We start from the raw sequence: 22,289 nt of genomic DNA on the forward strand, positions 1-22,289 counted from the left end.
TAAGTTTGGCCATGATGAAACACCGTAGAAGATCGGGTGCGCCTTTAAAATATGTCCCCTTTGTTGCTGCTGCTTCTCAGTGGTGCTCTCTTTACCTTCCGGCCTGTTCTCAGTTAGAGGCACCCGGCCGAAACCATGGACACAGGAGGTAATGTGGAAGAACTGGGCGTTAGCAAAAGTTTACCAATACACGCAAAAAAATAGGGCTATCACCTTTTGGCTCTATTGGGGGGGGGGGGGATAGATGTTATGCGAGAAGGACTCTTAGCTAGAATTTAAGGTGCTAAAATGTCTGAAAACTCAGAAGACACACAGATGTAGGAGTGAAACAAGAACTTTCCTGCACGAGTGTAGAATATAATGTATTCTTTTATTAGCAAAGCAAATCTGATATGGGGCCATGTTTCGGTGGATAACCACCTGCTTCAGGGATCACCAGTACTCTGTTGGATGCATTATTATAACAACGAGCAGAATCTGCATCCAATAGTACCTACAGTGTGCCAAAGAGAAAGGAAAGAAGACCAAACTGTCAGTCTCACAGCCAGCTCTGCAAAAAAGCTAACTACAATGCCCGAAACTGAGGAATGCCTACATTTCAGAGTGCAACAAAATGGTCTTTTTTAATTATTCATTGTAAAGCTTTGCTTAGTTGTAAAATATAGTTTTAAGCTACTAAAACAATTTAATACATGCTTGATCTACATATTTTTCAGAAATAATTGACTATTTTAAAACTCAGAAAAAGGATCCAGATGTTGCATCTGCTGTAGCTGCTATTCGAACGTTACTGGAATTTTTGAAGAGGGATAAAGGTACAATAATGGAAGATCCTTGGCTATTTAGAATACAAGAATGTGATACAATGTGATTTTATTGTAACGTCTCTTCTAATAGCTAACATTTATTTGTTTTTATTTATTCAATTTTCTGTACCGTTCTCCCAGGGAAGCTCAGAATGGTTTATATGCATTTATTCAGGTGCTCAAACCGTTTTCCCTCTCTGTCCTGGCAGGCTCACAATCTATCTATCTATCGTACCTGGGGCAATGGAGGGATTAAGTGACTTGCCCAGGGTCACAAGGAGCAGCATGGGTTTGAACTCACAACCTCAGGGTGCTGAGGCTGTAGCTTTAACCACTGCGCCATACTCTCAGTGATTGCATGTTAGCCTCTTTTTAAGACTCCCTTGAATAGGCAATGGGCTGTCTTCAGTCAAATACAGTACCCCCTTCATCTGCCATTCTGAATATAAAATTACACATTTATACCACATGATATAAGTGGAGGTGCTTTTTCAATATGATGTCCAAATCAGAGTTTGGCTGTTTTGCGGAACATGCACAAAAATCTAGTAGTGAAAATGACCATTGTCGAAAAACGTTTATCTTTTTGTTTCAAAAATGGTCATTTCTCAGATGTGCTTGTTCACAGTACTTTTTGAACTACTTTTGAAAAGAAAAAAAAAACACATCCAAAAGAAAAATGCAGAAAACAAGTCATTGGGATGTAGGAAGGGCCATCATTTTTAGTAGACTGGCCACACAGACATCCAGGCATTGCAGTGAACTTCACATAAAAAGGCCCAGGTACACATCTCACCAAACCCCCTTATTGTGTATGGTGAGCCCTCCAAAACCTACCGGAACAAACTGTATACCATACCAATAGTCCTTATGTGCAGGCATTACCTGTAAGCAGATACAGTAGGTTTTGGAAGGCTCCCATATTCCTCCATAAGTATAGTAGTTAAGAGTAGAATATGTGCCTGAGTCCCCATCGCTATAGTTCATTACACCGCCTACTAGGCTACTCCAGGAACCTGTGTGCTACTGTACTAGGACTGGCCATAACATCTGAACCTATCATACAGGCAGGCATGTACTATTTCAGTCAGATCATTTGGGGGGTCATGTCTTCATTCCTCCAGTGGACATCTGATCAGTTTGGGCACCTTTCTGGCACTTATTTGTTGTTAAAACAGTCTAGCCCCAAAAATCCAAACTGTGCTCTGGACATTTTCTAAAATGTTAAATTCTCATGGCAGCCAATCAGGGATGCGAAAGGTATGGGGGGGAGGGAGGTAAAACTTCTTAGAGGCAGGAGGGATTCCTCATGTCCCGACCCACCGATGGACCACCAGGACTTACGATAGGCCCAGTGGAGCCTGTAAGTCATCAGGAGGGAGGGGAGATGGGTAGGGAAACTGGCAGGGAAGGAGGGGGTATGGGTGCAGAGTCTGGCATGGAGGGAGGGGGGCTAGGTGCAGAGACTGTCGGGGCAGGCAAGGGAGTAAGGGTGCGGGCTGGATGCATATCCTGGCAGAGCAGGGAGGGAGGGGGAACAGAATGCAGAGCCGGGCAGGGAGGGAAGGGGTTGGGTGCAGAGCCTGGCAGGGCACTGTAATTGAGTATTAACATCCCCCTGGTTTATATTCGAGATAACCTTTTTTCCTCCTTTTTTTGGTGAAAAAAAGGTTACCTTGGTTTATATTTGAGTATATACAATAATTTGCCTGGTAGACTTTATATTGATGCATGTTGGGAATTTTAACTGTAAAAGATTTCAGGTGGAATATCTTTTGGAGACACCCTACTCTGTTAGATAGGCGGAGTCATTTCTTCTCAGGATTGGGCAGTGAATAAATGTGAAATGTCTGTACATTGGAGAGGGGAAATAGTATATTAATCAGATGATAGATTGTACCTGTTTTTTCTAGGTGAAACAATTCAAGGCTTAAGAGCAAATCTGAAAGAGGCCATTGAAACTCTATCAGGAATTGATTCTTCTGTGGCAGTGTCATCAGGAGGAGAGCTTTTTTTAAGGTTCATTAGCCTGACTTTTTTAGAGCAATCTGTAAGTCTAATAGCCTGTGTAATTTTTCAACACACTTTTTATAAAAATGAATCCTACCCATTGATAAGTCTGACTTTCACATTTGCAGGACTTCTCAAAATGTAAAAAGGTAATGATTGAAAGAGGGGAAGATTTCCTAGCAAGAATATCTTTGTCAAGAAACAAGATTGCTAAATTATGCCATACTTTTATAAAAGATGATGCGGTAAGTAGCCATATGCAGGTCTTATGCATTGCAGTTGCTCAGTAAAATTGGTTTGATGCAAATTACAAACCTCAAAACCACTAGGACAGCTAAGAAACTTCTTAAAAAGATAAGACTTCAATTTTTATTTATTAGAAAACCTAAATGATGCAGTTTATGCTTACATCCCACAGAAAATTGACATTGCAGAGGATAGGGGCATGCTTACAAGAGAAAGGTATATTATTAGAACCTTAGTAAGCTAAGGAATCAGGAATTGGCATTAAAAGAAAGAACAACATCCAGAACCATCAGACTTGATGGGCCTTGGCCCTTTTCTGCCGTCACTTTCTATGTTTCTATGTTTCTTAGAAGTGAAAACAACAGGGAAACATGGAGCTTTCAAAGGATGATTAATAAAATATTTATAAATGAGCTAAAGACTAAAAGATCATCCAGTTTCCAGCATGATATATCCATTCTTAATTAATATTTTGGATTGAGATGTAAAAAAAATATATATATATTTTTTTAAATTTGGATTTCTATTCGGACATATTGCTCGTAATGTGGCAACTAACGCATTAACAGCTAACATGGAACAGGATGGTGAATGGGCAAGAGTTGTGCCTTACAATTACTGCATGTTAATTTAATATAGTACAATTAATCCCATTTACGTAAGTCTAGCTAATTCAAATGTGCTACTTTCAATGTAGTTAACACATGCTAAAGAACCTTTATCTATGTTAACTGCATTGCAAGATGCTAGGAATGACCTCCAACAGTTAACACAAAAGTTTCAGGGTAACTGCATGTTAATTTTGACAATTACCATTTCTTACCTTGGTTTTGTAAGGTGGAACCTAGGGGAGGGTGGGGTTTCTGTTAGATGATGTAGGGGGTGTCAAAGGTGAGGGCATCAGGAGGAGAAAGTATTTGGGGCAGAGGGAATGTGATTGGATTGATAGACGGTATATCAAGAAACCAATAACCTTGAAGCATCAAAAAAGTTTACAATAAAATCCAAACCTTCACAAGAAAAAGGAAAGAAACTCCAATTATGTTATAGGACAGAAAATAAATAAATTACAATTGACAATATCAACAGGTTAGAGGATTGCCACGACTCCCTGCTTGTGGGATTGATCACAAACAGTGTTGGTCATACTCTGTAGGAGTGTCTAACCTGCAGTACTAAGCTTCCGCGTGTTAGTCACTCCTGTGGAAAATTAAGGGCAGTAAAAGCCTGACTTAGACTACCGTTAGTGCTAACCAGGCAGCTCTTTTCCTTTGGAAATACTTTTCTTGACAATTGAGGAAAGTAATGTTCAGTCAGAAGGGGGAAACCCATAAAATTGGCTGGAGGAGTGTAAAACAAAGCAGAGTGAGAGTTTTCCAGTATACTGAGCCTAAACTCTCTCTGAATGATCACCAGGTAATGCACAAGCTAGGGTACAATGCGTCTCCTGAATCAATGAACAGCATGTAAATTGTGGGGAGAGTTTAGACAGTTCTGTTTCTCTAAACAAAATGGAAATGATTGCAGCTTAAAACATAAATCTTTCATTTATCAGCCAGAAGCTGTAGTTGGTAGATATTATTAATTAACAAATAAGTTTATCTTAATTTGTTGACAAATGAATTTTTGAAATTTTCTTTTAACAGAGAATATTGACTCATGCTTACTCCAGAGTGGTTCTGAGGGTTTTGAAAGAAGCTGCAGCTGCGAAAAAACGTTTCAGTGTGTATATTACAGAGTCGCAGCCAGATTTATCAGGGCAAGTGCACCACTTATCTGTATCTATCATTAGATTTTGACGTTACACCATCTTAAAACGCTTTATTGTACACAGAGGCCCTGATTCTCCAAAGTGCATCCCGATTTTAGGCAGCTGTAGGCGTCCTACAGCTGTCTAATCAGCCAATCGGGATGCACGTTTTTTTTAAAAAAATGCTCCCCAGGCAAGCCTGAAGGCGCCTCTGGGAGCCTAGGGAGACCCGCAAGATGCCTAAGCTCGTCTAAGGGCCTTAGGCTGAACCTAGGCGGCCCTACGCGTCTCCCTAGTAGAGGAGAAGCTTAAAATGTAGGCCAGCAAAATGCTGGCCTACATTGTAAGTAGACGTGGCCACTATACTTATTGTGGCAAGGGATCTCTCTGCCGCTATAAGTATAGCGGGCTGCGGCCCCCTGACCAGGAGGGTGCCCAAACCCTCTGCCCGAAGACGCGCCCCCCCCCCCGACATTACCGATCTCCGCCCCCGCCAATATCGATAGCTGGCAGGAGGGTGCCCAATCCCTCCTGCAGGAGGGTGCCCAATCCTCCGTCGAAATGAAGTGGGCCCGCCCCTTCCCGGCCCATCCCGCCGAAGCCTAAGGCCTGATTGGCCCAGGCTCTAGAAGCCTGGACCAATCAGACCTTAGGCATAGCGGGTCCGCCCATCCCCACTTAATCTAAGGCCTGATTGGCCAAACAGACCTTAGACTTAATCTAAGGCCTGATTGGCCAATCAGACCTTAGACTTAGTGGGGATGGGCGGACCCGCTATACCTAAGGCCTGATTGGTCCAGGCTTCTAGAGCCTGGGCCAATCAGGCCTTAGGCTTCGGCGGGATGGGCCAGGAAGGGGCGGGCCTGCTTCATTTCGACGAGGCGTGCCTGCCGGCTCAAGACATGCAAGACCCATCTAAGAACAGGTTTGGTGGAATGGAGGTTTGGGGGTTGTTAGCACCGGGGGGGGAGGGTGCGTCTTCGGGCAGGAGGGATTGGACACCCTCCTGCCAGCGAAAGATATTGTCGGGGGGAGGGGGAGATCGGTAATGTCAGGGGGGGGTCGGTAGTGTGGGGGGGGGAGTGCGTCTTCGGGCAGAGGGTTTGGGCACCCTCCTGGTCAGGGGGCCGCGGCCCGCTATACTTATAGCGGCAGAGAGATCCCTTGCCACGATAAGTGTAGTGGGCCGTGTCTAATCTAACCCGTTTCTCTAACCCGCGTCTGTAACATGGACGCCGGTTACAGAATCGGGGTTTAGTTTAGGCCGATTCTGAATAGGACGCCTCTCCCGGGCGTCCTATTCAGAATCAGGGCCTAGGTGTCTTGCGGGCCTCGCCTTCAATATAGGCGGCCTGCCTGGGGAGCATTTTTTTAAAAAAACGTGCATCCCGATTGGCTGATTAGACAGCTGTAGGACGCCTACAGCTGCCTAAAATCGGGACGCACTTTTAGAGAATCAGGCCCAGAATGTAGAGATCAGAATTGAAATGTACAGGATGAGATGTGCCTCATTCCAGTAGTATTTTAGAAAAGGATCTGCTGATGTAGAGCCTTTTCTAAAATACTTGCAATAGTGCACATGTATTTTGCTGGCACATGCAGTGAGAGCAGCCATTTTACAAATATTGTATAACCATTCAAAAAAAATGAACAGGATCAACCTAGCAGCTTCCACATGGAGATATTGACATTTACAAATGGAACTGTGATACCCTCACTTCCACATATATGAGGGCCAACACTTTCATATGCAGTTGTCCCATTTTACAAACTGCTTATGTGAGACTGTGATGTTAATGTGGTTTCATTTCAAGGGTGGGCAAAATATACATAGAATTATGAAGCATGATGTCCTTTATCTTTCATGTAAACCCCTGGCTGAAATGATTTGTTTACGAGTAAAACCTATATATGCTGTTCAGCAAGTATAAAAGCTGTTCTAGTTCAATGTGTCTAGTGATCCTGAACCTTAAGGTTTTGCATCTGAACCTGCAAATTGCTTGCAGAAAACTGTCAGTCATCTTTTTCAATTCCACCTCCTTTCCAGTGAGCTGCTTCTGCTCCCTCAGTTTGTTTTCTGCAAGCAAGTTGCTCAGAAGTGTTTCTGCTCTGCAGTTTTATTATTTTCAGGTATTTTTTTCTAAGTGTTGGTACCTCTGCCTGGGAGAAGATGCAGACTTGCATTGATGAAGTCTGCTAATAGCAGAACCAGCCCTCAGGAATACCTAGTTAATGAGAAAGGCAAAGAGAGACACTTCCCCCCCCCCCCCCCATTTCACAAGGAGAATACATGTAGGCCACATCCTCTTGAAATCTCTACATCAGGGGTGGGCAACCTTTATTCACAGAGGGCCTAATGAATGTTAATACTATCCCTAGTGGACCACAAAATCTGCTTTGCTTTCAAGAACCATGCACACTACAGTGATTAACAAATAGTACAGGCTTTGGATTCGTGTATACAAACTTGTTTCTGAACTTTTGAAATTTGCCCTTCAAGGAAGACCATGGCAACAGAACTGAGAAAGTTGAATGTTCCTGTAATTGTAATCTTGGATGCCGCAGTTGGGTGAGCAGAAGTCACAATATTAATCTTTGGAGATCTGTCCTTTTATCTTGAAGTGCTTCTGAAGTACCATAACTAGAACTGCTTGCAAACTAAATGCTTTTTTTCCCCCCTCTCCAGTTATGTGATGGAGAAAGTGGATCTTGTTATAGTTGGTGCTGAAGGTGTAGTTGAAAGTGGAGGAATAATTAATAAGGTAACTTTGAAAAAGTATTTTCTGGACTTTATTTGGAGCTGCAGATAATTTGCGATCTAAGATTCATTTCAAGTTTCATCTGAGGGAGATTATGACTAATTTGATTAATTTTCCAAATAATGGTGTATTTGAAATTGGTCAATAGTTTAAATCTACATAGGATTTTGGAGAATGATGCCCTTTATCTCTCATCTAATCTAGCCAAAACAATTACTTGTTTAAAACCTATATGGGCGGTTGAGCAAGTGTAAAAGCCAACGTGGAAGTTTTCCCCATACAAATGTATTATTCCCACATTTCACAAGAGATATGTGTAGACCAGGGATGTCAAAGTCCCTCCTCTAAGGCCACAATCCAGTCAGGTTTTCAGGATTTCCCCAATGAATATGCATGAGATTTATTAGCATACAATGAAAACAGTGCATGCAAATAGATCTCATGCATATTCATTGGGGAAATCCTGAAAACCCGACTGGATTGCGGCCCTTGAGAAGGGACTTTGACACCCCTGATGTAGACCATGCCTTCTTGAAATCTCTACATCAAGGAAGGGCAACCTTTATACACAAAGGGCCTTATGAATGTTGGTACTGTCCTTCAGACAAGGTGTTTTCCTAAGGGTGGACAAATTAATGTTTTAGCTGAGACATGGGCAACTCCGGTCCTCGAGGGCAGGAATCCAATCGGGTTTACAGGATTTCCCCAATGAATACGCATGAGATTTATTTGCATGCACTGCTTTCAATGCATATTCATTGGGGAAATCCTGAAAACCCGATTGGATTCCGGCCCTCAAGGACCAGAGTTGCCCATGTCTGTTTTAGCCCCCCTTTTACGAAGCTGTATTAGGTTTTTCTAATCGCTGGCTGCAGCCTTATTAGCTCCGACACTCATAGAATTCCTGAGCATCGGAGCTAATACTGCTGCGGCTGGCAATTTAAAAAAATAAATAAATAAAAGCCTAAGGCAGCTTCTTAAAGGTGGGGTAATGAGGCAGACATATTGCCCTTATTCAATGAAATATTAATCAAATCCCTAAGATGTGGTTAGTGTCTGCATTATCAATTTAACCTTGTGGAGTAGATACCACATCAAGAGCACAGATTGTAGATTTTATTTGTGGTAGGTTCTTACAAGTTCTTTCTCTGTCAACAGGTGTAAAATCTGTCCATAGCACCTGAGTTCCCACTGTTCTGCTCTTCATAATAATCAACAAGTCTAGATGTTGTAAAACTGGCAACATATTGGGCAGTCAGTATACTGTTGCCTTCCTCTTTTGGTTCTTCCAGAAAATTGTTCATGATATTATTACTCAACCAGCACAGACATAGCAGCTTGAATTTTTCCATTGTAATAACTTCTTAGTTTCATCTAATTGTAACCCATATTATATTCCTTTAAGGCTCGACAATAAGCTATTTTAAGTTCAATCTCTGAAGTATTTCTCTGTGCTTGTTCTATTCTGGAAACTTTACACTTTATATACTGTAGATTATCTGACTACCATAAGGTTCCCAACCCCACTCCCTGCCTCCCCCCAAAAAAATTTATTCTTGAGGTGACCACATCACTTTACCTTATTATAAAATAACCTTTGGTTGACATAATAGACTGACCGCACAATTTTGGGAAATTTAAGAAATAAGCTGAAGATGGTGGATGGAGAAGAAGGACTTATTAATCAATGGCTCCCTGAAACCAATGTTATATAAGAACATAATACTATAATTTTGCTTAGCTGGATAATGTCTCTATTCTGTTTCTATTCTCACAAAGAGTTAAAAGGGAAAGTAGGAAGCACCATTGCTTTAACCAATTATTTATTCAATGTCATTAATTTAGCAAACATTGTTTCCACAGATTGGTACAAATCAGATGGCGGTCTGTGCAAAAGCTCAAAACAAGCCCTTTTATGTAGTAGCAGAAAGTTTCAAATTTGTACGGCTTTTCCCTCTCAATCAGCAAGATGTCCCTGATAAATTTAAAGTAAGTATTTAAATGTTGAAATATCAATGGGTTAACACTAACAAGTACTTATTTTAATTGTCAAATGGCCAGTGAATAGGAGAGCTTCATAAGATCCTACCATCAAAGCATTCTTCTGTTTACTATAAGTTTCCAAGTTTATTAAATATTTGATTAATCGCTTATTAACATTCTAAGCGATGTACAGGAATGATTTAAATTTAGAATTTATGTAATCTTATTTAAAAACAGACGAGTGTGTGGCACAGTGGTTAAAGCTTCAGCCTCAGCATCCTGAGGTTGTGACCCTGGGCAAGTTACTTAATCCCCCCATTGCCGCAAGTATATTAGATAGGTTGTGAGCCCACTGGGACAGGGAAAAATGCTTGAGTACCTGAATAAATTCATGTAAACCATTCTGAGCTCTCTTGGGAGAACAGTATAGAAGATTGAATAAATAAATATTGCTCTAAATGTAACTAATACTAAATTTAGCATTGTCAGCGGATAAAAGTATGGTGACTATCAACAGATTTTTCCCCCAATGGTTTGCTGCAGGGATCTCGCTGATGGGAGCCGAGATTGGGTATCCTCCTTTAAGGCAAATACATCACTGCTGTATTGAGGGCAACTTAGAATCCCTTATACCACTGTTCTTCAATGCAAGACACATAAGCCAGTGGTAGACCCAGTCAACTACCCTGAACACGTCTCTGGCTACCCCAGATAGTCTCTTTATACCTCCCAATCCCCCACATGTGTCTAAAGGTGGGAGCAATGCTTTATTGTTCCTGACGTCAGCATCGCCATCTTCAACAGGGCAGCGCAGTTACCCTTTAGAGGTGGGTGGGGGTAGAGCTGGGGAGAGAAAAAAAATGAAATGTTGGCCAGGGGAGGAAAGAACAGAGCTGCTGATCCTAGTGGCTGGTTGAGTGAGGTGGGGGAAAGAGAGGGAGAAAGAGAAATGCTAGATCTGATTGAGGGGGAGGGAAAAGACTAGTGGTATAAACCTAGGTATGAGTGGTTGCTAGGGATGATTGACATTGACACAGCCGAGTTGGTATTGTAGCCCTAAATTGGTAGAGTAAGTAATGTGTGCAGCAATCCTTTGTACTGTAATACTATCACTCATGTTCTCCAAAAACAGTACTTCACAGCATGTTTACTTATAGCTTTTTACTTATTCATTGGTCTTCAGAAGTGCCAGTATTAGCGCTTCAATACTTCAGTAAATAAATAATTAATCTTTCAACTTATCTTTTTTTCTTTTTCTGAGTTTTCCCTTTGTCAGTAATTATCAGGAAGGGACCTGTCATTCTGACATGTTTCGCCCAAAGACTGTATCAAGAAAAAAGTCCCCTTTTAGTAGTTGAATAGTTACCCCTTCTACTTTAGCTCCACACCATCCCGATCATTGGCAGTTTTGTCACAAAATTGCCAATGATCGGGATGAATGTTGGTACTGTCCTTCAGACAAGGTGTTTTCCTAAAGGTGGACGAATTAATGTTTTAGCTGAGACATGGGCAACACCGGTCCTCGAGGGCTGGAATCCAATCGGGTTTTCAGGATTTCCCCAATGAATACGCATGAGATTTATTTGCATGCACTGCTTTCAATGCATATTCGTTGGGGAAATCCTGAAAACCCGATTGGATTCTGGCTCTCGAGGACCGGAGTTGCCCATGTCTGTTTTAGCCCCCCTTTTACGAAGCTGTATGAGTTGTTTTTTTTAAATTGCTGGCTGCAGCCTTATTAGCTCCGACACTCATAGAATTCCTGAGCATCAGAGCTAATACTGCCGCGGCTGGCAATTTAAAAAAACAAAAAAAAAAACAACACAACGGTCTGATGAGGAGGCTAGTGCCACATAGTATTTGGCCACTCAAATCAATTGGCTAATACTGGCACTTCTGAAGACCAGTGAATAAGTAAAAAGCTATAAGTAAACATGCTGTGAAGTAGAAACATAGAAGATGATGGCAGATAAGGGCCATAGCCCATCAGGTCTGCCCACTCTACTGACCCACCCCCAAGTCTACTATCCTAGGGATCTCACTCCTGGTGACAGGTTCCCTTGGCTTAACCCTCTAAGGGATCCCACATGGGCATCCCATTTGCTCTTAAATTCTTGCACGCTGTTTGCCTCGATCACCTGCACCAGGAGCTCGTTCCAAGGATCAACCACTCTCTCGGTGAAGAAATATTTCCTGGTATCGCCATGAAATTTCCCGCCCCTGAGTTTGAGCGGATGCCCTCTTGTGGCTGAGGGTCCTTTGAGAAAGAGAATCTCTTCTTCCATCTCGATACGGCCGGTAATATACCTAAATTGGTAGAGTCATCATTTTGCTTTCCTATAACTAAAGCATAGATTAGGAGTCCTTAGTGGGTTCACAATCTGTTTTTTTTAAGCTATCCATAATGAATATGTATTGAGATAAACATACTGTACATGCACTGTCTCCACTGTATGGAGATTTAGGTCATGCATATTCATTGTGGGTATTTTGAAAACATAGTGACCAGGTTGACAACTCCGGTATTAACTGCATGCAGGTTATTGCAAATGCTTCAAGTTTTGCCATTTTTGCCTCTTTCTGTCTAACAAATAATGTATTTCCCTCCCCAGTACAAGGCAGACACATTGAAAACGGTGCGGAACTTACGAGAAGAGCACCCATGGATCGATTACACTTCCCCTTCATTCATTACATTACTGTTTACTGATCTAGGAGTGTTAACTCCCTCAGCTGTTAGTGATGAACTAATTAAACTATATCTTTAATGAAAAACAGTTCAGTATACAGATTTGGGATTGGCACAGCATCAGTAAACTCTGGGAGGTCCATCTAATCACAAAGCCTTCTAAAGATCAACCATGAATTGAGATATGTCTCAAGCAGACCCAATTATTAAAAAAAACCCCAACAATTATATTTATCAGGAATATTTATACATAAGAGGGTTGTTTTTTTTCATACGAGTACTAGTTCGGTTGGAATTAAGTGCATTTCAGGTAATTCAGAGTTTTCAAAAGAAGAAGAATCTGCCAATCTTTACTTTTAATCCAGGTCAAACATTTTTCATTTACAATTTATAAAGAGATGGAAACATATGTTTCAGATGTCAGAGCTGCTAAGTACACCCAGTTCCAGGAGGAGACATTTTAGCCAGTTCTGATTTTAAATTTATATTCCAAAGTAGTGGGGGAGTGGCAGTGCCTGTTTCTACCTATTAAAAATCAGTGCTGAAGGTCCCATAATGCATCAGGCTAAGGTTGTCAGACATCAAGAACTGTGTAACACTTGGGGACAGTCTGTCCTGCTTGTCACTCATGCCTCAATCCTGAGTACCTAGTTCCAGATTTATGGAACCAGCACTTTGCCTGATCCTAAAGCAGTGTTTCCCAAGTTGGCAAGGAGTACTTGCCAATCAGGTTTTCAAGATATCCACAATAAGGCACAAATTTGCATACAATGGAGGCAGTGTATGCAAATTAGCCTCGTGCATATTCATTGTGGTTATCCTAAAAATCTGACTGGTAAGGGGGTACTCCAGGACAGACTTGGGAAACACTGCCCTAAACGGGTCTCGCCTTTTGTTTCTTTTGCCATTTGTCTTCCTTGTAGTTTCCACCCTCATTGCCTTCCACGCCTTACCAGCACTGGGCTCCCATCTACTGTAATGACTACATTAGCCCTCAGCAGACATTTTCACACAAAGATGCAAGTGTTTTAATATCTTCCTAAGTTATAAAGTCACCCAAGCAATTAGAATTGAACAATGAATTTTATTTTATAAAACTGTAAATGAATGCTGTTTATTGCCAATAAACTGATGTGGAAATAAATAAATTGTTTCAAATGCCTTATTAGCATTCACTGAAGCAGCATCAGTCGCTAGTCCAGTGGCTTTTCTTGGGCACTGTGTTATGATACTTCAACTTCATTGTACTTTGTTTACCTAGTTTTATTGTATAGTATGTAAGCTCTGCAGAACCCCTTCTCAAAGCAGAGGAAGTCCATTGATCCGAAGCCTCAGTCATCAGCATCTTCATCCTCCACCTTCCTTTTACTGTGCAAAAACTGTTTCTCAAATTCCTCCTCACTGATTTTACCTCTCTTGAGTTTTTTCAAAAGTCTTGTGTCATTTAGCAGATCATCCAGGTCCTCCTCTTCCATTTCGAAGCCCTACAGGCAAAGCAAGTAAAACAATCTAAATGAGAAGAAGTGCATCTGTACAGTGGTGGAACCCTAAAAGATTCAGCTTGCTACAGAATGGAATTAAGCGCAAAGCAATATTTTCTGTCACTGCATATTTGGAGGTGATTATGAGTCAAGTCCCTAAACGGACACTATATAAACAATAATAATTGGTTCAAGTGCAAAATCGAATAACTAGTGGACTCTTTCACAACATCCCCATGCCTTCCAACACTCAATAGCTTTGTCCTCGTTATGTACTCATTCATCCTGCCTCCCGCTCAGCCTTTGCCACAAACTATCCTCCTTCCTGCACTCATACTGTGACCTGGCACTCTGGTCTCTTTTTAAAGATGAGAAGGAAGGGAATTGCATCTGACCACTTTGCTTATCAGTATTGCCTGGCTTTCTGTCCATATACTAGTGCAGCCATAACTCTGCATAGTACCCATGCATACTATTCTCTTTCTCATGAAAACAGTGCAGGACTATGAGCATCATAGAGCTATACTTGCGACTGGGCAGTAAGCCAATGATTGATGATGTCCTAACCATGGGAGGCTATGTGATTACATTTTTTTTAAAAACCAAACCACAGGGCATGCAAGCATCTGATCTGGGTAGAAAGCACCAGCATGCATACTGCAATCTTCCAATGAGCAGAGAACTACAGGAAGAAAGTTTAGTTTCTTGCTCCCCTGGGCTTCCTGTTCACTCAGAAGAACTGCTCTCTACTGGGAATGCAGTGCTTGCAACCTTCATTCACAACTACAAGAGACTTCTATCCTATTCTGCCTTTTTTTTTTTTTTTTAATAAATTCCCTACTTCCCATCTAGCTCAGCCATTATAGCATCAATTCTTGATCAGGAGGCAAGAGCTGTGGCTCCTGGTACATGTATATCCAAGTCTAACAGAATAGCACCACTCCAGGGGCTGGAATAATTCAAGCCCTTGCTAGCTCAGGAAACAGAAACTGGGCTCTGATATCAAACTTAAATCCTCCATTGCCATGAAGCCATCTAACCAACCCACAGCCCATACTATGTTTACAACACAGCTGTTAAATCTCACATTCTAACATCCAGCTCGACCAGTCCATATCAGTGTATGATAGCCTCTGAGCAGCAGATAGAGGAAGAGAAAAAACAGATTCCAGTAAAATCAATATAACAGGAGGTGCAGTGTGAAGCTAGTCAGCATTTCTATACCTTCAGCAGATGATGCAGGTTGGATTGGTGCAGCTGGTTTTTTGTTTTCCTGCCAAGCTCCCATAACACCAGGCTATATCTAGTACCTTGCTGATTGAGTCCCTTGGATACATCTGTATTCCAGGCTTTGACCCATGGGCCATTCCCTGATTGAGTTTGGGGTGCTGCTTTCCATTATTTTTCGGGGGGCCCCTGCTTGGAGGTGAGGATCTTCAAGCCTCTGGCATAGGCCCATAAAGGTACCTGCTATTGGAGGCCAGAATTTTCCCACCCTCCTGCCTCCTCCCTCTGGAGCTTTAATGAAACAAGTTTCAAGTTTATTAAGTATTTGATTAATTGCTTATTCAAATATCTAAGCGATGAACAAATCTTTCAATTTACAGATAATACAGGGGTTATAAAAAACATGAACACTGAACAAAACATTTTAAATTAAGGAACAAAGGAAGGGAGTTGGCTGCTGCTGCTGCTGCAGTGACTTATGCTGCTACATAAAGTTTTAACAAACTGGCCTCTCCCTGCTTGCTTTGGAGAGGACACAGCTGGGCTGTGGAGTATGGAAAAAGTGTGTTAAGCGCTATGTGAATACCTTTGCTGGATTTAACAGTGAACAAGAACTTGATGAGATTCGTGAAGAAATAGTGAAACTGTCAAAAGACCTTTCATTGGAATGTGAAATGGAAGATGTTGAGGAGTTGCTAGACTGGGAATCAGGGGAACTTACGAATGAAGAGCTGATAGAATTAGAAGAAGAAAGAGTGGCTGAAGAAAAAAATAAGAGAATTAGAGAAAGACCAAGAGGATGAAGTGCCACAACGAATGTTCACCACAAAGGAATTGTCAGAAGGTTTATCTCTACTGAATAAACTCCTCGCCCATTTTGAAGACATGGACCCAAACATTGAACAATTTGTGAGGATTGAACGGATGACACGCAATACATTTTGTCCTTATTGTGAAATTTATGAAGAGAAAAAAACAAAATTAAACCCAAACAATTCAGACGAAGCTCACTATGTTTATGAAAAGAGCAACTCTACCAGCATCGCCTAATGAAGGAGATATTGACAACCCGCAGCCAAGCACCAGTGGTGCCAGGAATTAAATGTACTTTACTGTACTGTTTTATTTTTGTATGTTTTTCCACAATTGTACTGTAATTTGACTTAGAAAGAAAGAATATGTTGTTAACAGATTGCTTTAAGATGATTAAAATATTACCCAGTCTAATATTCTTGCCTTAATTAACATAGGCCGACTTACGTCCTGATCAACTTATGACCTGTCAGTCGGAACCAATTGCGGTCATAAGTCGACGAGTACCTGTATCTTTTTTGAGATAAGGTGACCAGAATTGAACACAATACTTAAGGTGCGGTCACACTATGGAGCAATACAGAGGCATTATAATATTCTTAGTCTTATTTACCATCCCTTTTCTAATCCCAACATCTTGTTATTTGCTTTTTTGGTCGCTATCGCACATTGTGCAGAAGGTTTCAGCGTGTTGTCTTTCCTCTGCTTCCTCCCAAGAGTGCCAGGTAGGCACTGGCGGCTCAGAGAATTTTCTGGCCTTGTCCTATGTGAGGATTTGGCCTCGCAGGAAAGATCTGCTTGAGCTGGCTTTGCCTGCAGAGTCAGACCCCATGGAGGCTGAGGACCTTTTTTCGAAGGAAAATTGGGAGACTTCCTATCTGACTTTTTCAGTGGAAGGAGGTTCAGGCTCTCAGGTAGCAGATGTACTTCAGCTGGAAGTAGCTCCCACAGTAGAAACTAGGTGAGAACAAACCAGTTAAGACCTTTCTGCTTCATTGCGTCTCAACAGAGATGACCCTCAAGGAATAGGGCTCTCCTGTATCATGCTTCAGTGATCTAGGCTGCTAGGCCATCTTTACTACTAGAAAAGAATGTTGAGTGGCTTTTCCTTCTCCCTATATTGAACTTGCTTGTTACAGGTTGGTACTGCCCTCAAGATGATGTTGCTTATCAAGTAACTTCAAGTCTGGGCCCTTAAGGTGCTGCTCTGGGGGTTATTTGGCATAGGCAATGCTGTAGTACAGGGGTACTCAAATGGTCGATCACGATCAACCAATAGATCGCAAAGGCAACGCAAGTCGATCGCATTGCCTTTGCGATCTTTTTCTCCCTGCTGCTTCCTCAAGCCAGGCCTGGCGCGTACAAGCGCTAGACTCACAAGACTTCACCTCCGATGTCAATTTTGGCATCGGAAAGGAAGTTCTGGGCCAACCAATAACTGCCTGGCTGGCCTGGAACTTCCTCCCTGGCATTAGAATTGATGTCGGAGGTGAAGTCTTGTGGGCCCGGGGCTTGTACGTGCCAGGCCTGGCTCGGGGAAGCAGCAGGGAGAAATCAGCATGGTGGCTTGGGGGGGGGGGATAGAGAAAGAAAAACAGGCAGGCAGGGGGGAGAGAGAAATAAATATTGGCTTTACAGAAGAAGGAAGTACAACCAGAGACTCATGAAATCACCAGACAAAAAGATAGGAAAAATGATTTTATTTTCAATTTAGTGATCAAAATATGTATGTTTTGAAAATTTATATCTGCTGTCTATATTTTGCACAATGGCCCCCCCTTTTACTAAACCGTGATAGTGGTTTTTAGCGCAGGGAGCCTAAGAGCATCGGGAGCTGCGAGGGGCATTCAGTGCAACTCCCTGCGCTAAAAACCGCTATCGTGGTTTAGTAAAAGGGGAGGGGATATATTTGTCTATTTTTGTATAGTTACTGAGGTGACATTGTATATTTTAAGGTCATCTGCCTTGACCTCTAAAAAAAACCAAAATACAAATGACAATTAACATTTTCTCTGCATACAGTGTGCTTTGTGTTTTTTAAAATTTTATTTTTGGTAGATCATTTTAACTTGGTCATTTTAAAAATAGCTCGCAAGCCAAAAAAGTGGGGGTACCCCTGCTGTAGTAGGTGCAGCAGTTCCCACTCTCCCCAGAAATCGCTAAGTTGGAATCCAGTGTGGAATAAGTGACTATTTGCTCTTAGTTTGTATGTGGCTTAGGAATTGGGCAGTGGACACCTTAGAAGTTTACCTTTTAGGGGCTTGTTGCTTTTTGACAAAGATCTTGGTGACTTGTGCCTCTAGCAACTTCCAGAGGATAAATCTTAAGGGTCTTCCAGGACATCATGTTACAAATGAGCAGACCCCACTGGCTCTCAAATCTATTTGCCTTGCCAGAACAGTGGCAAGGCTTACAGCTGAGGCACCTCTATACCAAAATATTTGGGGGGAAATGGGGGGGGAGGGACTCAATCAATCAAGTGTTGCACACCCGAGGTTGGACAGACCCCGAAAGGATCCCCCAAGCTCAATCCAGCACCCTCAACAGTGACAAGAAGGTCACTAAGCAAATCCAACAGGCCCTACACTAAACCAAGGAAAGACTGCACAGGCTTACCACCTCCACCTGCTGGAGATTGAGAACAGATTGACTGTACTGTAGATGGGATTGCACAGCCAACTTATACTACAGCCAAAAGTCAATATCTCAGTCTCCACCTGATGGTTGAGGAGCATAAACCATCCGTTTCTGTGCCTGTCTGGAGGGACACTAAAGAAGTATGAATTATTGCCAGGTACTGTTGTTATTATTTGGGTTTCTGCCAGGTACTTGTACCCTGGCTTGGTCAATGTGGAAATAGGATATTGGGCTACATGGACCATTGGTCTGACCCAGTATAGCTATTCTTATGTGGCTATTAGGCTTTATTCTTTTGCATTGACTGCAGCTGCTCTTTGTTGCTCTAGGCAATTGCCTAGTCTTTGCTAATGATTGGGCCAGCCCTGTAAGCCAAAAATGTCCCATTAAAGATGTGCTCCTCTTGGCAACTTGTGATTACCTACATTTTAAATACCATACCTCCTCTTGTTTCCTTTTCTCAGCAACCTTTTTCCTCTTTTCTTTTTTGGCTTTCTGTTTTGACCAAGCTTTGTTCTTGCAGAATTTCTTTTGCTCTCTGCTCTCGCGCTGTTGCTTCTTGTGTTCTTCTAGCACTTTCCGCCTCAGTTTTTCTCTGTTTTTATCTTTGTATGCAATAGAGTCTGTGTCAATATTGGTAGGAGTAAAGTCAGAAACATTCTTCCCTTTCAGTTCTGGCATTTTTGGCATCTTCAGCAATCCAAACCCTTGTGCCAGACTGGCAAAGTCAAGATCTTAAATGAAAAGTGTTAGTTAAAATTTCTTAAACATTGCATTATTACTGAATATAAAATATATAGCTAGAGAAAAATATACTAAAATGTTAAAGTATTATTTGTACAGGTAAAATCATATACACAATAGAATACCAAGAAATCCAACACCCAACCAGTCAAGTTTTCAGGATATCTACAATCCATATGCATGGGAAGTGCATGCAGGTTTAAAGAAGAGCAGCCAAGATGATAAAGGGAATGGAACACCTCTAGAACAAGGAAAAAGAGGTTAGGACTCTTCAGCTTGGAAAAGAGATGGCTGAGGGGAGATATGATTAAAGTCTACAAAATCCTGAGTGGTGTAGACAGACATGGGATAAACCACTGCTTGCCCTGGCATTGGTAGCATGGAATGTTGCTACTATATGAGTTTCTGCTAGATACATGTGACCTGGATTGGCCACTGTGAAAACAGGATGGAGCATTGGTCTGACCCAGTGTGGCTATTTCTATGTTCTTATGCAATGTAGATATCCTGATAATCTGACTAAGTGTGCCCCAAAGACTGGGTTGAAAAGCTTTGTATTTAGGGACTGATTAAGGGATTTCTCCTAGTCTGTGTCTGGTGGCAATGGGAGCTTAATACAATCAAGTTCCAAGTAACCAAATTATATTTTAAATTTCTAATCTAAATTTTTATATTTTTTTCCTCTTTCTCCTTTTTCTGTGTACCCTTTTGCCTAGATGGCTAACCTATGCAACATAACTATCGCCAGACAAGGACTAAGAGGGCAAGTTTGCAAAACTACAGCCTTAGCAGAGGTTGCCCTCCCAAAACTGAAGTGTCTGGCTCAGTGTAATTTATGTGTCTGAAAAATAAGGTTCAATTTAAGTTTTTGGGTTTTTTTTTAATAATCAAAAAGAAAAGTAGTAAGACAAGATACTGTTATTATCTTTCCTCAAATGTTGCCAGGGAGAATGAAGAGGGAGCTTTTGATGTGGCGAAGACTGCTGGAAGTTCTGACCTCTTGGGGTTTCTAGAAGTCTTACAAGGGGAGAGTGGCGCAGTGGTTAAAGCTACAGCCTCAGCACCCTGAGGTTGTGGGTTCAAACCCAAGCTGCTCCTTGTGACCCTGGGCAAGTCACTTAATCTCCCCATTGCTCCAGGTACACTAGATAGATTGTAAGCCCACCGGGACAGACAGGGAAAATGCTTGAGTACCTGAATAAATTAATGTAAACTGTTCTGAGCTCCCCTGGGAGAATGGTATAGAAAAGTGAACGAATGAATAAATAAATAAATACAAGGTATCACCACCATGCGGGCTACCCTCTTCATTACTTTTTTCTCTGAAAGTGATAAAAGAATGGTTTTGAAAATATATTTTAAAAGTAAAAAGATTTCTTGTATTGTGGTCAGAAGCTACTGCTATTTCCAGATGAAACCAAGCCCGCATAACTGCATAGGGTATTATTGCTTCAACTAAGGGAGGAATTCATCACGGAGCACTAACCAAATTAACGCACGCTAAATTGTAAGATGCACATTACATTCCTATGGGTGTCTTAGCATTTAGCACGCACTAATCGTTAGTGCCCTTTGATTAATTCTCCCCTAAAAAGGAAGGATACTTGCACTAAGAACTACAATTTTCTTGAAGTTCCCATGGAAGGGTCCAGTTAAATGTCAAGATTCTAAATTTTGCCTTTTATGGTCCTCCCTAAGTAGAAAAGTTCTTGACTGATAGAAAGGTATGATCAGCTTGCAGAAGACAGCATAATGTGAAACGTCTCCCCTCCCCCCTTTTTGGTTTCTTTTCTATACAGAAGACAGTTTTGCACATAAAAATGGGCCTTTATGTATTGTTTGGAAGCTGTAATTTTCAAAATGTACTAATAAAAAAAGTTAACTATAACAGATAGTGATAATTATGTTTAGAACATATGTTTCTTCTAGAGAGTAAATTAAAAATCTGATCAGACAGAATGAATCTGGCAACCAAGAAAGATAGCTAATAGCAAAACTGATAAGAAATCAATCAATCAATTAATATTTTGTCTTCTGGAGTGGCTGTGGGTGCACAGGAAGATGTAGCTTGGACTAGGAATGTTACCTTTGACTCTGAAGATAAGACTGCATTCGTGTTTTGCATAGGCCTGTACATATGACACAAAAGCTTTCATTCCTTTCTCAAACATTGCTCTGTCAGCTAAAGCCAGAGATTTCAGCTTGGGAAGGTGGTCTACCGAATTTTTCAGCGGTTTCATTTCCTGCATTGGACACTATAACAAAAAACAAACCATGCTCGTTATATCAAAGATGTTACGGATCATCCTCTTAATATATAGCAAGATCAGTAACCATTCAAAATACCAAAATCAAGTATTTGTCAGATAAATCTCCATCCCTTTAGATTTTCATTCACTACAGTTCTATAGGAAGGAAGAAAGAAAGGTACATTTGGCCCTATGCCATTAAATGAAAATCTTTCAGGAGGCATCTAGTTCAACAGTCAAAAATATTCTTCAAGTTAAAAAAAAATATATACGGTATATATATATATATTTTTTTTTTTTTTTTTTTTCAGTCACCACCATCTGTAATGTGCATTTTATTCTAAAAGAATGCCCAGCTTACTTTTTGGTTTATGGAGAGGAAATTGATGTAGGACTCTTCCATGGGAAGTAAGAACACGAGAGCGCTACCGTGATGGCCAATTCTGGCAGTCCTTCCGCATCGATGAACAAAGGAACTGTGGTAAAGGATTATTTATGGTTGTGAAAGAGCTATCAGTGATGGAAAATTTCTCAAAACATTGTCTATACCAAGGCCACAAACAATAAAAACCTTAGATGGCACTAAAGTCTAAGAGTCTAGATCTTCTCTCATTTAGGCCTGGATTCTGTAACTTAACTAGCGCCGTGGTTGATGGCCGCTGATCACGTCAATCACATGGAGGTGCTAGGTACAAAATCGCAGCTCTGGCATTTAACTGAGTTTGAGCACCAGTTCAAGAATCCAGGCCTTAATGTCCATTGGGGAGTTACATGCCTGTAAAAATAGCTCAATTACTTCTCTCTTCTTCATGGATATATAACTGTCATTTATATGATGTTGGGAACCCTTCCCCCCTCTCACTTTTATGTATGTATCAATTGTTACCCACTTAGT

The 22,289-nt window shown here is 41.3% G+C and overlaps 2 protein-coding genes across 3 annotated transcripts in view; one reads left to right on the plus strand and one right to left on the minus strand.

Annotated features, from left to right (window-relative positions):
- EIF2B1 (eukaryotic translation initiation factor 2B subunit alpha) lies at positions 1-13,387 on the plus strand. Of its 2 annotated transcripts, none has more exons than XM_033954589.1 (9): positions 1-148; positions 717-815; positions 2,720-2,856; positions 2,945-3,061; positions 4,709-4,821; positions 7,313-7,381; positions 7,499-7,574; positions 9,435-9,560; positions 12,167-13,387. In XM_033954589.1, exons 1-9 carry the CDS (start codon positions 136-138, stop codon positions 12,320-12,322), a joined length of 906 nt encoding a protein of 301 aa, XP_033810480.1. In that variant the 5' UTR covers positions 1-135; the 3' UTR covers positions 12,323-13,387. The 2 variants fall into 2 exon arrangements, with proteins under 2 accessions (XP_033810480.1, XP_033810479.1); XM_033954588.1 differs by lacking the exon at positions 1-148 and adding an exon at positions 288-616.
- The window catches only part of DDX55 (DEAD-box helicase 55), a 23,823-nt gene continuing 14,164 nt past the window's right edge, over positions 12,631-22,289 (minus strand). The window contains exons 11-14 of the mRNA XM_033954587.1: positions 21,756-21,870; positions 21,232-21,400; positions 18,843-19,135; positions 12,631-13,727 (exon numbers count right to left, since the gene is read on the minus strand). Of these exons, the coding sequence (XP_033810478.1) occupies positions 13,575-13,727; positions 18,843-19,135; positions 21,232-21,400; positions 21,756-21,870 (730 nt within the window). The 3' untranslated portion in view covers positions 12,631-13,574. The remainder of the gene's footprint in view (positions 13,728-18,842; positions 19,136-21,231; positions 21,401-21,755; positions 21,871-22,289) is intronic.

The sequence above is a fragment of the Geotrypetes seraphini genome, chromosome 8, assembly GCF_902459505.1.
Source record: "Geotrypetes seraphini chromosome 8, aGeoSer1.1, whole genome shotgun sequence".
NCBI lineage: Eukaryota > Metazoa > Chordata > Amphibia > Gymnophiona > Dermophiidae > Geotrypetes > Geotrypetes seraphini.

Bases quoted from the DNA above. Each gene is read 5' to 3' on its own strand.
- EIF2B1 (XM_033954588.1), top strand. From the start codon at position 361: ATGTATTCTTTTATTAGCAAAGCAAATCTGATATGGGGCCATGTTTCG. The intron at 816-2,719 runs GTACAATAATGG...TGTTTTTTCTAG, and splicing joins ATTTTTGAAGAGGGATAAAG to GTGAAACAATTCAAGGCTTA. The intron at 4,822-7,312 runs GCAAGTGCACCA...TTGCCCTTCAAG, and splicing joins TCGCAGCCAGATTTATCAGG to GAAGACCATGGCAACAGAAC.